The 12708-nt window shown below is 43.9% G+C and overlaps 1 protein-coding gene across 14 annotated transcripts in view; it reads left to right on the forward strand.

The window, feature by feature from the left end:
* The window catches only part of RIMBP2 (RIMS binding protein 2), a 293903-nt gene that overhangs the window by 231749 nt on the left and 49446 nt on the right, over nt 1–12708 (forward strand). For all 14 annotated transcript variants that reach the window (XM_083476367.1, XM_083476368.1, XM_083476359.1 and 11 more), the window contains 2 exons: nt 7803–7954; nt 12310–12386. In XM_083476367.1, coding sequence (XP_083332493.1) covers nt 7803–7954; nt 12310–12386 — 229 coding nt within the window. The remainder of the gene's footprint in view (nt 1–7802; nt 7955–12309; nt 12387–12708) is intronic.

Genomic DNA, 12708 nt, shown 5'->3' on the forward strand with positions numbered 1-12708 from the left:
TAAAGCTAGCAGACATCTGATATTGGATTTCTGGGTGAGTTTAAATAAACGTGCATGTATCTGGCTTGACCCTTATATGAAGTCGTGGGCAAAGCCTGGAAAGGCTCGTTTTAAAAAGGAACTAGTCCAAATTAAATTTGTCTGAAAAGTAACTAATTCCAGCTAACACTCACCCTTTTACAAAATGAATTTGTTCTGTGCATGTTTCAATTCAAGTTCATCCTCTGTGGGTTGAGGCAGGTGTGGAATTAAGCATTCAGAACGTTACAAACTGCCGCAGTGGAAAGCATCAAAACACTCTCTCACACAATGCAATGTGAATAGTTTGATTTATTTCCCCCCAATGATTGTGAATTTTAAAGGCCCAAAGAGTCTATAAACAGTTAAAAACACACACACGTGAGAATGAGCTCGTTCAGAGTTCTACCCTGAAACAAACTTCATTCATGTTTAGGTCACCTGGCAATTATGGGAACTGCTTTCAGATGTCTTTGAGCAGATTTGGTGCACTTTGTTAAACTCAACCTAGTTCAATCCAAATTCTGCTTGTTGGAAACATTCCTGCTTCTGTATATACAAGGAAACCTTACTGGGCCATACCCAACACCCAGCAGATATTCCTGATCATATGTAGACATCTGAGCAACCATCACTTTGGATTTAATAGATTTTTACCCTGCTCTTCAAATAGAATTTACCAGGGTGACCAAACACAATGCCTTGCTGGAGGTATCTAAGTGGAGGTTGCAAGGCACTCTGTCAGGGATGCTGTAGTTGTGGGATTCCTGCACTGAGCAAAGATTGGACCCTTGAAACTAAGGGCCCAACTTCCATAGAATTCTTCTCTCATCCATCACCTGGACCGGCTCTGACATTAAACAGAGTGAAGCATCTGCCTCAGATGGTGAATGTGGTGGGGTGCTGGGGCTGGTGTTTGCAAGGATGATTTTCCTTCCAGCCTGCCTTATCCAGAGTCAGCAGTGTTTCTGCTTCATGGCAGTTCGGTTTCAGCCAAATACTATGTTAGCCGCTGTCTGCTGTTTAATGGAATCTACCTAATTATTTCTGCAGCTAATGAATTTAATGTAATTATTGACATAATTATTTCCACACTATTTATTTTAATGCAAAGGCTGTTCACTTCGATGCAAAATATGCACAGTTTAAGTAGGAAAATAACCATTATGATTGTGTATCATTTGTAGACTGAAAATGAAAACAGCAAGTGCTATTTTGTATTTATTTACAGTGGACGCTCGGGTTGCAAACATGATCCGTGCGGGAAGCATGTTTGCAACCTGCAGCGCCACATGTGTGCACGCAAGGGTTATGATTCGGCACTTCTGCGCATGTGCAAAGCACGATTTAGTGCTTCTGCACATGCGCGACCATCGAAACCCGGAAGTAACCCATTCTGGTACTTCTGGGTTTTGGCATGTCCCTAACCTGAAAAAACACAACCTGAGGCCTCTGTAACCCGAGGTATGACTGTATTTTATTTCAGAAAGTTTATACACCGTGTGACTGTAAAAAAAAAAGGCAATGCAGTTAGCATAGAATAAAATGATCAGAAGAAAACATTTCAAAACAAAAAAATCAGCAATAAGCCAAAAAAAATTAAAGCATACATCCATTTGCTGGGCTGATTTCTATTGTGGACATGGGACAAATGAGCAAACACCAGCAATTACTGCTTCCCTTTGTATTTTCATCAGAATTCTTTGACATTCCTGGGCATTGGAGCAATCTTTTCAAACTTCCAGAACCTGAAAAGCTGAATTATGGACTGTTGCCATGTGTACACACTTTGGGTTCAGAGCTGGGACGTGGGAAATGTAAAAACAAAAAGCTTTGTCAGGTTGCATTAAATTGTACAAGCCAAATCCACTTTGAAAAGTCACAGAAGTCTTCCAGCTGCAGCCAATTGGGAATCCGTTCTGGGTAAAAAGATAGCAATCTTCTTGGCACAGCCAATCAGTAAGATATTCTGTTCATCAGATATCAAGGACAGTTTAATGCGCTCTCCTGGGCGTTCAGAATAGTCCATAATTGATCAATCAATAGCAGTATGAATTACTTTGTGCAAATGTTCTTTAAGTGCTGCTGGCTAATTTGTGCCCTGAGACCTTTAAATTGAGGAGTCTGCCACACTGCAGTGTTTTCTGTTAGTGAATACTTTCGCTTTCCGTGGGGCTCTTGCCTGGGCCTTGTTTAGGAGGTGGCTGAATACCAATTTCTAGAAATTAAAACTGAGGAGGGCACTGTTGCACTCAAGTCCTGCTTCCAAGTTTACCAGAAGCATTGGGATGCTCAACGTAAGAGCAGGGGGCGGGACTAGTTGGGCCTTTCTAGTCCAGGAGAGCCTTGTTTTCTTAGGGCCATTCCATACAAGGCTAAATTTGCCGTTGAGCAGCCCATCTCCCCAACCCACACACCCCACCATCCATACTTCATACCCTCCTTGTTTTCACATCACTGGAATGTGCTCTTGAATTCTGCCAATGCCTCTTGCTCGCCTGGATGGACAGACATGTGTGAGTGTAAACAAAATGGTTGGTGTACAAATTGTCAGAATATTCCGTTCCACCTTAAGGGACAGGCATAATTGTTGTGTGTCACATGCCTGTTTACACTCCAGCACAGCTTGCTGGGAACTTCCGTTTGTGTATAGCTTTCGCTTTTAGCGTTCTTGCTTTGGACACGAAGGGGATCAGACATGTTTTCCTTTTGTCCTGATGAATGCTGAATAAACTGCTTGTAAATATGCTTACACAACCTCTCCTGCCACTTCTGTTTGCGCATTATCTCTGCTGAGTTGCGTGCCCCAGCTTCTGAAGCTGTGGGTCGGGAGATGCTGCAACAAGGACTGGAGACCGCCTGGCACACTGGCCAGTGGGCTGGTGCTAGCTGGGGGCCTGCCAATTGCCCCCGTTTCCTTGGTTGTATGCCAACACAAATGTCTTTGCTCCACTCACTTTTGCTTTGGGCTCTCTGCCCATCACCAGTAGCATATGGGCCTCAGAAGGTTGCCCACAAGGGAATGATGTGTTTCCCAGGGGTCATAAAGGTTTTTCAGCCCTGGTCTAGATGAATATGCTCAGACGACTGGGATGATTTCATCTGGGAAGGAATGGTGCTCACAGTTTACAGTGCTTCAGAATAATTAAAGCCAATTGCAGAGGATGAGTCATGGCGTCAGCCTCTGAAAGCCAGCTGTTTATGTGCTTCAAGATGCTTTCTGGGGTTCAGAACAGAATCTGGGGAACTTGGGCTGACTAGCAGATTTCCTGCAGATCCCTTACAAAAATTGAATCAGTGGTACGAATAATAATTAAGTAATTATTATTATTTATTAAATTTGTATACCACTCTTCGTCTGTAGATCTCACAACATAAAAAACCACAAAATACAGTGGTACCTCTGGTTACGAACTTAATTCGTTCTGGAGGTCCATTCTTAACCTGAAACCATTCTTAACCTGAGGTATCACTTTAGCTAATGGGGCCTCCTTCCGCCGCCTGCTCATCCTGAGGTAAAGTTCTTAACCTGAGGTACTACTTCCGGGTTAGCCAGAGTCTGTAACCCGAAGTGTTTGTAACCCAAGGTGTTTGTAACCCAAGGTACCACTGTACATAATAAAAACAAAAACAAACCAATAACCCTCCAGTCATCTCATGGAGGAGGCCCATGAATAACGGCCTGAGACAATGATCGCAGGTTCTCTTCATATGGAGAGAGGTGGTCCTTGAGGTATTGCTGTCCTGAGTAATGTCAGGCTCTAGACTTATTTGTCTTACTCCACTCCCTCTTTAAGAGAGCAATGTGACTTCTTTTACTTAATTCAAAATGTAGCTAACCAGGTTCTTGTGAATAGGGCCCTGGAAGCCTGCCTTGAGAGCACCTCTGGGCCAAGCACCCACAAACGTGAGTTTGGAAAGGGTGCACCCATATTTGTGTGCAAGCAGGAGGGGGAAAGTCATTTTCTTCTTTAACCAAAGTGTTGGGACTCCATAGGGCTTTTTGACAAGGTGGTCGTACCCCATCCGGTGCGGAATTAGGTCCTTGATTTTTGACAAAATCTCTAAATGCTGCAGCGAGCTGTGTCTGCAAAATGGCCGTTTTGAAAAAGCAGGGTTCTTTTCTTTTGAGGAGGGGAGGGAGGGACGTGCCGTACTCTGTTTGCCTCTGCTCTACACTGTTGTTCCCTGGGAGCTGCAAATATGGAAGCAGAAAATAGCAAATGGAGCCTAATTATATCAGCAGTAGCAGCAGCTGTAGCAAAGCCACAGCGGCCAATTTAGGACGGTGCTGACATCCTCAAATATCCTCTCCGAACCTCTCTGCCTCCCTCCCCCTTCCTTTTAATTAAAATAGTCTACAGTCTACTTTTCAAAGCCTGGATCTGTGCATATGGTTCAGGGTGAAAATTTATATCTGACTCATCCAGGTCTCTGACTCGGAATCAGTTCAAAAAATGAGTTTGCTGTTGCCTGCTCTTTTCTGCTCTCTGGTGAGCTTTCAAGAGCCCTTTACACCTGTCATTTCTTCCCTAGCCCAGACTACATGTTGTGGGGCATCATAGCCCTACTAATTGCAGATAGACAATGCAATGCTTAAATACAATGCTTCCTGTCATGCTCCACCCCCCCTTTGCTGTAAAACAGTTGCCTGGAGGTGATGATCCCATCGTTCAAGGTGTTGCGGCAAACTGCAAACTTAGGACCATTCTGAAGAGTCCTTCTTGTGGTATAGCCCTTTCCAGCCAGAAAGAACCAGGTTTAGTGTCCAAATATATAGAGATCTAATCCCGGCTTTCCTGAGTGTACCTGTGAGATACGCACACGTTTGTGTCTCATTCATACATTACTCCTTCCCCCATTGTTTGGCCATGCTTTAAAGATCTCCGGGTGCCTGCAAAAGACCCATTTATTGAGCATTCATCCTGATTTTCTTGCATAAAGCTTCCATGGGAATTAGACGATGCCTGCTTTTTATTGAGCATTCTTTCTGATTTGTTTGCAAGGCAGTTATGCCAGAATGAGCGTTCTGATTTGATTGTGAAGTAGTTATGCATTTCCATGAATCAATCATATATCCAATACCTTCTTTATGCATTTCCCCATCACTTTCCTAACAGCAAAAGTGGATTTGTTGGGTTCACACCTACACCATACATTTAAATCACATTCAACACACATTTAAAACACTAGGCATCTCCCAAGGAATCCTTGGGAACTGTAATTTAGCCACCACAGGACACAGTTTCTGGCACACACGGCACACTACCACTCCCAGGATTGTTTAGGGGAAGCCTTGAGCTTTAAATGCATGGTGTAGATTTGTGACAGAGAGCTTTGATCCACTTTGATTGCATTCTCCTAAATTTGAACGTGTGGAGAGGCTTATTATAGCCATTCTTTTCATGTGGTAAGCTGTTAATTTGCCATAGTTCACCACCTAAAGGTAAAGGGACCCCTTACCATTAGGTCCAGTTTTGACCGACTCTGGGGTTGCGGCGCTCATCTCGCTTTATTGGCTGAGGGAGCCGGCATACAGCTTACGGGTCATGTGGCCAGCATGACTAAGCCGCTTCTGGCGAACCAGAGCAGCACACGGAAACGCCGTTTACCTTCCCGCCGGAGCGGTACCTATTTATCTGCTTGCACTTTGATGTGCTTTCGAACTGCTAGGTTGGCAGGAGCAGGGACCGAGCAACAGGAGCTCACTCCATTGCGGGGATTCGAACCGCTGACCTTCTGATCGGAAAGTCCTAGGCTCTGTGATTTAACCCACAGCGCCACCCGCATCCCTAGTTCACCACCTAGTCCTGGCAATTATATGCCCACTTCAGCACTAAGCTTTCCCTGCCACACAATGTGTGAAATGGTCCAAAATGTGAGCAAGTTAAAATGAGACAGATACACCAACCCTTTGCAAGTTATCTCTCCCCCCCCCCCGCTTAAGATTCACAAACATTTCCTTCTTGCCTGCTGCAGTTTGAGCCATCAGCCTTTGTGCGACTCTATGCAGAGATGGCATCTGGTTCTGGAGGGCTCCCTGCGGTCTGGACTCTTTAGCCCTGTGGAGTGCCCTCCATTTTGCCTATGGTAGAAGCGATTTCTCAGGGCAGCTATAAAACATAATGGCTGTGTTTCAGAGACACTCAAGTCTATCTTAGCACCATGCAGATACTGTGAGTAGACTGCAGCTATGTCATAGAGACATAGACTATTAATTTCTGGGAGACGATGAAAATAGTAATAAGGTCTGTGCCAAATGCTGTTTGGGCAGCTCTTGGTATGAAAGTTGTGTTTTTTGGAAATGCCCTCAAAACAACAATCCCAAACATACCCCCCCATTTTGTTTGTGACTGTCTTTGTTACCCCTTTAGAGCCATTTCTTCTCTCTCTCCTTCTCCACACATTCCCAGCCAATTAGGGATCACACTGTGAATGTGATAACATAAGTTCATCCAAGGGTAGTCAATGTTGTTGACTCTCCAGATGTTATTTGGACTCCACCTGTTGGAGGGTTGATGAAAGGGGTTGTCCTGCAACAGTTGAAGGGTGCCACACTGGTGATGTGGTGATGTCAAGTAGATGTAAGTGAACACAAAGGCTTGTAATTCATGTGAGGAACGCATGGAGGGGAGGCATTGGACTCTTAGCAAAGACAGCAGGGCTCCATGATTTGTTGTCATGCACGTATCTGGTGGATTCATTGGCACACAGAGGTCAGCAAACTTTTTCAGCGGAGGGTCGGTCCACTGTCTCTCAGACCTTGGGGGGGGTGGACTATATTGGGGGGGATGAATGAATTAATATGCCCCACAAATAACCCAGAGATGCATTTTAAATAAAAGGGCATATTCTACTCCTGTAAAAACACACCGATTCCCTGACCGTCCGCGGGCCGGATTTTGAAGGCGATTGGGCTGGATCCGGCCCCCGGGCCTTAGTCTGCCTACACATGCCATAGGAGAGTAACAAGGAGAATTGGTCTTTGCAATCAGCCTCCCTCCTCAAAGCATCCTAAACAGCTGCTCTCCTGTTTGACATTCAGCACCTTTACTGTTGGACAGCTCCTCTATTTTGTTCAGAAGGCCAGAAACAGCACATTGCAGCCTTAAGAATCCCCATTTGGGATGTTCCTTGAGCTCTATGTGGGAAGCAACTGGTGTTCAGGATTTGGGGGAGGCAGATGGGATTTGAAATCAACTCAATACCATGTAGCCAACATGGTAATTGATACCTTTTGGGGAAAAGTTAGTTCCCTCCAAAGCTCTCTCTTTAAAACAAACAAACAAACTCATAATTGGTGATTGATTTCTAAGTCAAGCTGAGAGGGGTTCACTCATCACTAATCTTCATATGTTCAAGCTACCACTCTCTTGATGCACCTTTCTGGACTCTGGGTTGGTTCTAGGGGTACAGCTGGTCCTCTTCGGAGCCCACGGACATCCTGTTGCCAATGTTAGTGTATGGATATGCTTAGGAAGGAGGGGAAATTGTCTCCCATCACTGGTTGTGTAATGGGAACTGTCCAAAAGATGTGATTGGATGTTCATGCAGCAGCATCATAAGACTAAGTAACATAGGCAGCTGTCAGAGGTAAGCCAAGAGATGGGGGTCCCAGGAGTCCTGCCCACCCCTGTAATCTAAAATCAGTAGCTAAGGGGGCTGGAACATAAGGTAATGGAACTGCCATCCCCCAAAGTAATAATAATTTGTGTGTTGCTGCAAGATCACCACTATACCTGCCAGTTTCCTGAGATGTTACTTCCTTTCTCTTTTTCACACAGGTCATGAAAGCTCCTCAGGAGGCCACTGTGTGATCTCAGAGTTCATACGACCCCTACAACTATCCGGTGACAAACCAGAGCAATTGTCCATCAAGCCAACTTTCCTGTCCCGGTCCCGATCTGGCAGCCCAAGATGCAGGTTTGAATCAGACGTAAGTTGAAAATGGCTTTGGACAAACCTGACTCTTCTTCAACTGTTGGGACTAGTTTTTAGTTAGGAAGGGCTCATGATACAGATCAGGCTTAAGGAACCTCTGGCTCTCCAGAGGTTCCTTAACACACACACACACACACACACACACACACACACACACTCAGTTTTCAAAAATTTCAGATACACACCTTACAATCACATACTTCCAATACAAATGCATATTAGACTTCCCCCCTTTGGTGGTTTCTTGTCCTATTTGAATTTTTAACACTGCATTTCCCACTGTACTCCATTTTTTAGTTATTCTATGATTTTTTATAATAATTTTAATTGCTTGATTTAAGTTAACCCTACTAATGCACTTACTTGCATCCCATAATTTTTCAGATATTCTACAAATGTTCCCCACTCTTTAATCATTTTCCTCCCTCTTGATTTCTTACTGCACCTGTTAATTCTGCCATTTTGGCATAATCCCTCGGTTTAATCAGCCACTCTTCCTTGGTTGGTACAGCATCCTCTTTCCACCTCTGGGCAAATACCATTCTGGCTGCAGTTGTGGCATACATAAACAAATTTTCAGGTCCTTCAGAATCTCTGTATTCTGCCTTTGGTCATGCTTGCTGGGGCTAAGGGGAGTTTAGCAACATCGGGAGGGCCAAAGGTTCCCCATACATGATGTAGGTAACATGATTGTGTGCACCAATTCCAAGGAAAATGGTCGAGTTTGCACGTTGAGTACAAACAAAAGTCAGAATGTTTTATTATATTTTTAAAATTTTGTAGGAAGCCATCTAGAGTGGCGGGGGAAACCCAGCCAGATGGGTGGGGTATAAATAAATTATTATTATTATTATTATTATTATTATTATTATTATTATTATTATTATTATTGGAACAAAAATTGAGGAACCTTAGAAATGGCAGACTTCCTCCTCTCGTCACACCCCTGCTCCCTTATCCTCTTATGTCCCTCCAGTCCTTTTGAGATGAGCCAAAATTCCCTATTTTGTCCAACCCAGTGAACTATGAATCATAGAATCATAGAATCATAGAGTTGGAAGAGACCACAAGGGCCATCGAGTCCAACCCCCTGCCAAGCAGGAAACACCATCAGAGCACTCCTGACATATGGTTGTCAAGCCTCTGCTTAAAGACCTCCAAAGTAGGAGACTCCACCACACTCCTTGGCAGCAAATTCTACTGTCAAACAGCTCTTACTGTCAGGAAGTTCTTCCTAATGTTTAGGTGGAATCTTCTTTCTTGTAGTTTGGATCCATTGCTCCGTGTCCGCTTCTCTGGAGCAGCAGAAAACAACCTTTCTCCCTCCTCTATGTGACATCCTTTTATATATTTGAACATGGCTATCATATCACCCCTTAACCTCCTCTTCTCCAGGCTAAACATGCCCAGCTCTCTTAGCCGTTGCACTTGCCCTGCAAACTAGGCTCACAACCTAGGATCAAACACCAGGGCAAGCAGAATCCATTATTTGCTGGTTCTGGTGAAATGACAAACAATGGTTCACCTCAGGCATGGCTCAAGGGGGAGTTTGGTCATGGGGGGCAGCGGAAGGCCGGGAGCGCTGATTCTCATTGCTCACTCAAGAAACACAAAACTTTGGTCTGTTGCTATGTCTGAACACTCCGGTGTTACCTGAGCACTTACCCCTGTAATGATTCTAGACCTCTTCCTGTTTTAATTGCTGGATAACCAAACATATATAATGTAGAGGGAGCCTTGCTTCAATGGAGACAGCCAAGAAGAGGGTACACTCAGCTCTGTTGGTTTTTTAAATAATGATGTCAACAGTGGTGCTAGAGGGAAAACACCCTCTGAATAAGATATAAGAAAATGATATTGAAATGTCAGGGCATGCTTATGGGGGTAAGTTTACACTGTGCTTTTCTTTTTTTCTCCCCATCCCAACATTTTTTTAAAAATTCTCTTGTATGTGTTTATGCACATATGCATTCATCTTTCACTTTACTTTGTATGGTACTTGATACTTGAATTAACAACATGCACCCCGCTTACATCAGGAATCAGTTCCACTCCCAAGAGGAGCAAATTCCCAAGTGGGGCCAATCCCAGTAATGTTTGCATTTTGAACCAAATGTAAAAGGTGTCAAACACAAGCTCCTCTTGAAGAGTGCCGTTTAAGACTTCAGATTGTTCCTTTGCAGACACATCAAGTTGGACAGTTTGACATTAATGGGGCAAAAGTGTGTATACCTTCTATACACACTTACCTCAGAGTAAATCTCATTGAACTGTAGGACTTTCTTCTGAGCAGAAAGGAATAGGATTGTACTGTTTGTGCGTTGCAAAACAGGTTGGATCAGAGTACGCTGCAGTGTATTTTAAGCAGCTATCGCTCTATCTTACTCCCACCACTCTGAAAATAGGACGCTGGCACAGAGACCCAGGTTGACTTTCCTATTATGCTTTACTTCGCTTGCCCTTTTTTCAAACATGAATTGCTCATTGTTTGCCTTTTGTATTGGTAATTACAGGGTGTGTGTGTACCCCACATGGGGATTTTGGCTCAGGATACGTTCAGCGGTGCAGTATCCCCGAGAAAGGCAAAGAGCTATATTATGTTGAAAATGCTTCAGGAGAACTCAGGCTTTGAAAAGTCAAACCAACAAAGAGGTTCTTGACATGGGCAATTTTCAGAAATTGCAAGCAGGCCTCGGCCATTCCACAAAGATACCATCCATTTACCATCTTGGTGATTGATAACAAGGAGGGGGAAGCAATCTCCCAAAGCAATTATTATGGGCTTGGTTATGAGTTCTATTGCGTACCAACAGAGTGGAGAGAAGGGCTGTGTTATTTTCTCCACGGGCTACCAGGGCATGAGTGGGAAGAAAGTGATGGGCAAAACATTTTTGGGTTGTTTGCGTTTTTCTGTGAGGAGGTGGGTGGATTGAGAGTGGGTGGCCAGGAGCACATAGCCCCCAGGAATGAGATAGGTAGAGTTATTCATGCAGGCTGTTTTGCTGTCCACAGTGGCTTCATGACAGTGCAGGAATTTCGTTGTATGTTTGAGGGCACATCTAGAAAGGGAGCCCATGCGTACCTCCACATGGGTTGTATCTGCAGTACGAAAGATCAGGTAGCAGGTGGTGCAAGACCCTCCTTTGCCCGAGTCCACATCCAATGAGAGAAGACGATACTGGGGAAGGTGGACAAAAAGTCTGACCTAGTACACCAGCTTCCTGTTGATCTCGTTCTTTGCATGTAGAGGACTCCATCTTTGCTCCCAAAGACCTTCAGTGACATATTATACTGAGTCAGACCCATTGGTCCATCTCAGTGTTGTCTATCCTGACTGGCAGTACCTCTCCTTGGTTCCAGGCAGGAGACATTCTCAGCCCTCCCTGGGAGATGTTGGAAATTGGGGGTGGGGTGGGATCTCAGGTAGCAGGGTCTAAAAGAGGATTATTCTTGCAACCTTTGTGAGTCACTGCCAGAATTGACTGGGAATCGGTAATTGGAGAGCCCTGGGAAAAACCCAACCCATTGAACCCTACAGAGAAAGGGCCATAGCTCAGTGGTAGAGCACCAGTATTGCATGCAGAATGTACCAGCTTCAAACTCCAGCATCTTTAGTTATTATCATCATCATCATCATCATCATCATCAATACCCCGCCCATCTGGCTGGGTTTCCCCAGCCACTCTAGGTAGTACTAAGAGAGACTCTGTGTCTGAAATCCTGGAGGACTGCTGGTAGTCAGTGTAGATAGCACTGAACTGGATGAACCAATGGTCTGATGCAGCCTAAGATAGTTTCCTGTGATGTGTGAGTCCTGATTACTGAAAGAAAGATTTCTGAATGTGGAATTGCCCACTCCTTACACAAAGTGAACATCTGGAAAAAGTAATTGCTGGTCATCATAGGAAATAGTAAGATAGATTGGCCAGTGGTCTGACTTGGTATAATGCAAGCACTTCAACTGCAATATATCCATTTTCTGCCCTTGGGTTCTGCCATTTTGCCAGACATTGAATGCCTGTTTTCAATATTCATTTCACACACAGACACACACACACAGAGAGAGAGAGAGAGTCTTAAGTGGTGCTTTGTTTTTATTGAATGTCTTTCACACGGTGTTAAGTGCTACACCCAATACGACTTCTTAGCACTTCCATATTACGCATTTTGTTAAATTCCTGTTGCTTGATATTAATGCACTTTCCTAAATAAATAGAATGCTTGTCAGACTCTATCTGAGAAGAAATAATAATATATATACAGTATATATTGTGGTCATTTGTACATTAGGAGATTAAGATATAACCCTGATCCCAGAAGACCAATCACATTTATTACTTCTTATTGTAGATGGATAATGAACGAAATTCTAATACCTCAAAGCAGAGATACTCTGGAAAAGTCCATCTTTGCATCGCTCGATATAGGTAATGTCAACCCACCAAGCAGGCCTGTATGTGAACTGTATTTTTTATTTTTCAAAATTTGAAATGCCTTTTTCTAAAAAAACGGATTTATTAGCAGTCAATGCAAAATACAACATGCGGCATCCATAAGAGAGTATAGGGGGTCCGCTATAAAGAAGACACATCAACGGGGGTGGAAAACACAAAAATTATTCATTTTGACAGCATCCCTTTAAAAGCTGTTGGTAGGGGCCAGTCATGCTCTTAGATAGTAGCGTAAGTGACAAATTGAAACAACTTTTGCATTGGCCTCTAAGTACTCAGCTGCATCTCAGTTTTTCTA

Source organism: Podarcis liolepis, assembly GCF_965112155.1.
Source record: "Podarcis liolepis genome assembly, chromosome: 15".
Taxonomy (NCBI): domain Eukaryota; kingdom Metazoa; phylum Chordata; class Lepidosauria; order Squamata; family Lacertidae; genus Podarcis; species Podarcis liolepis.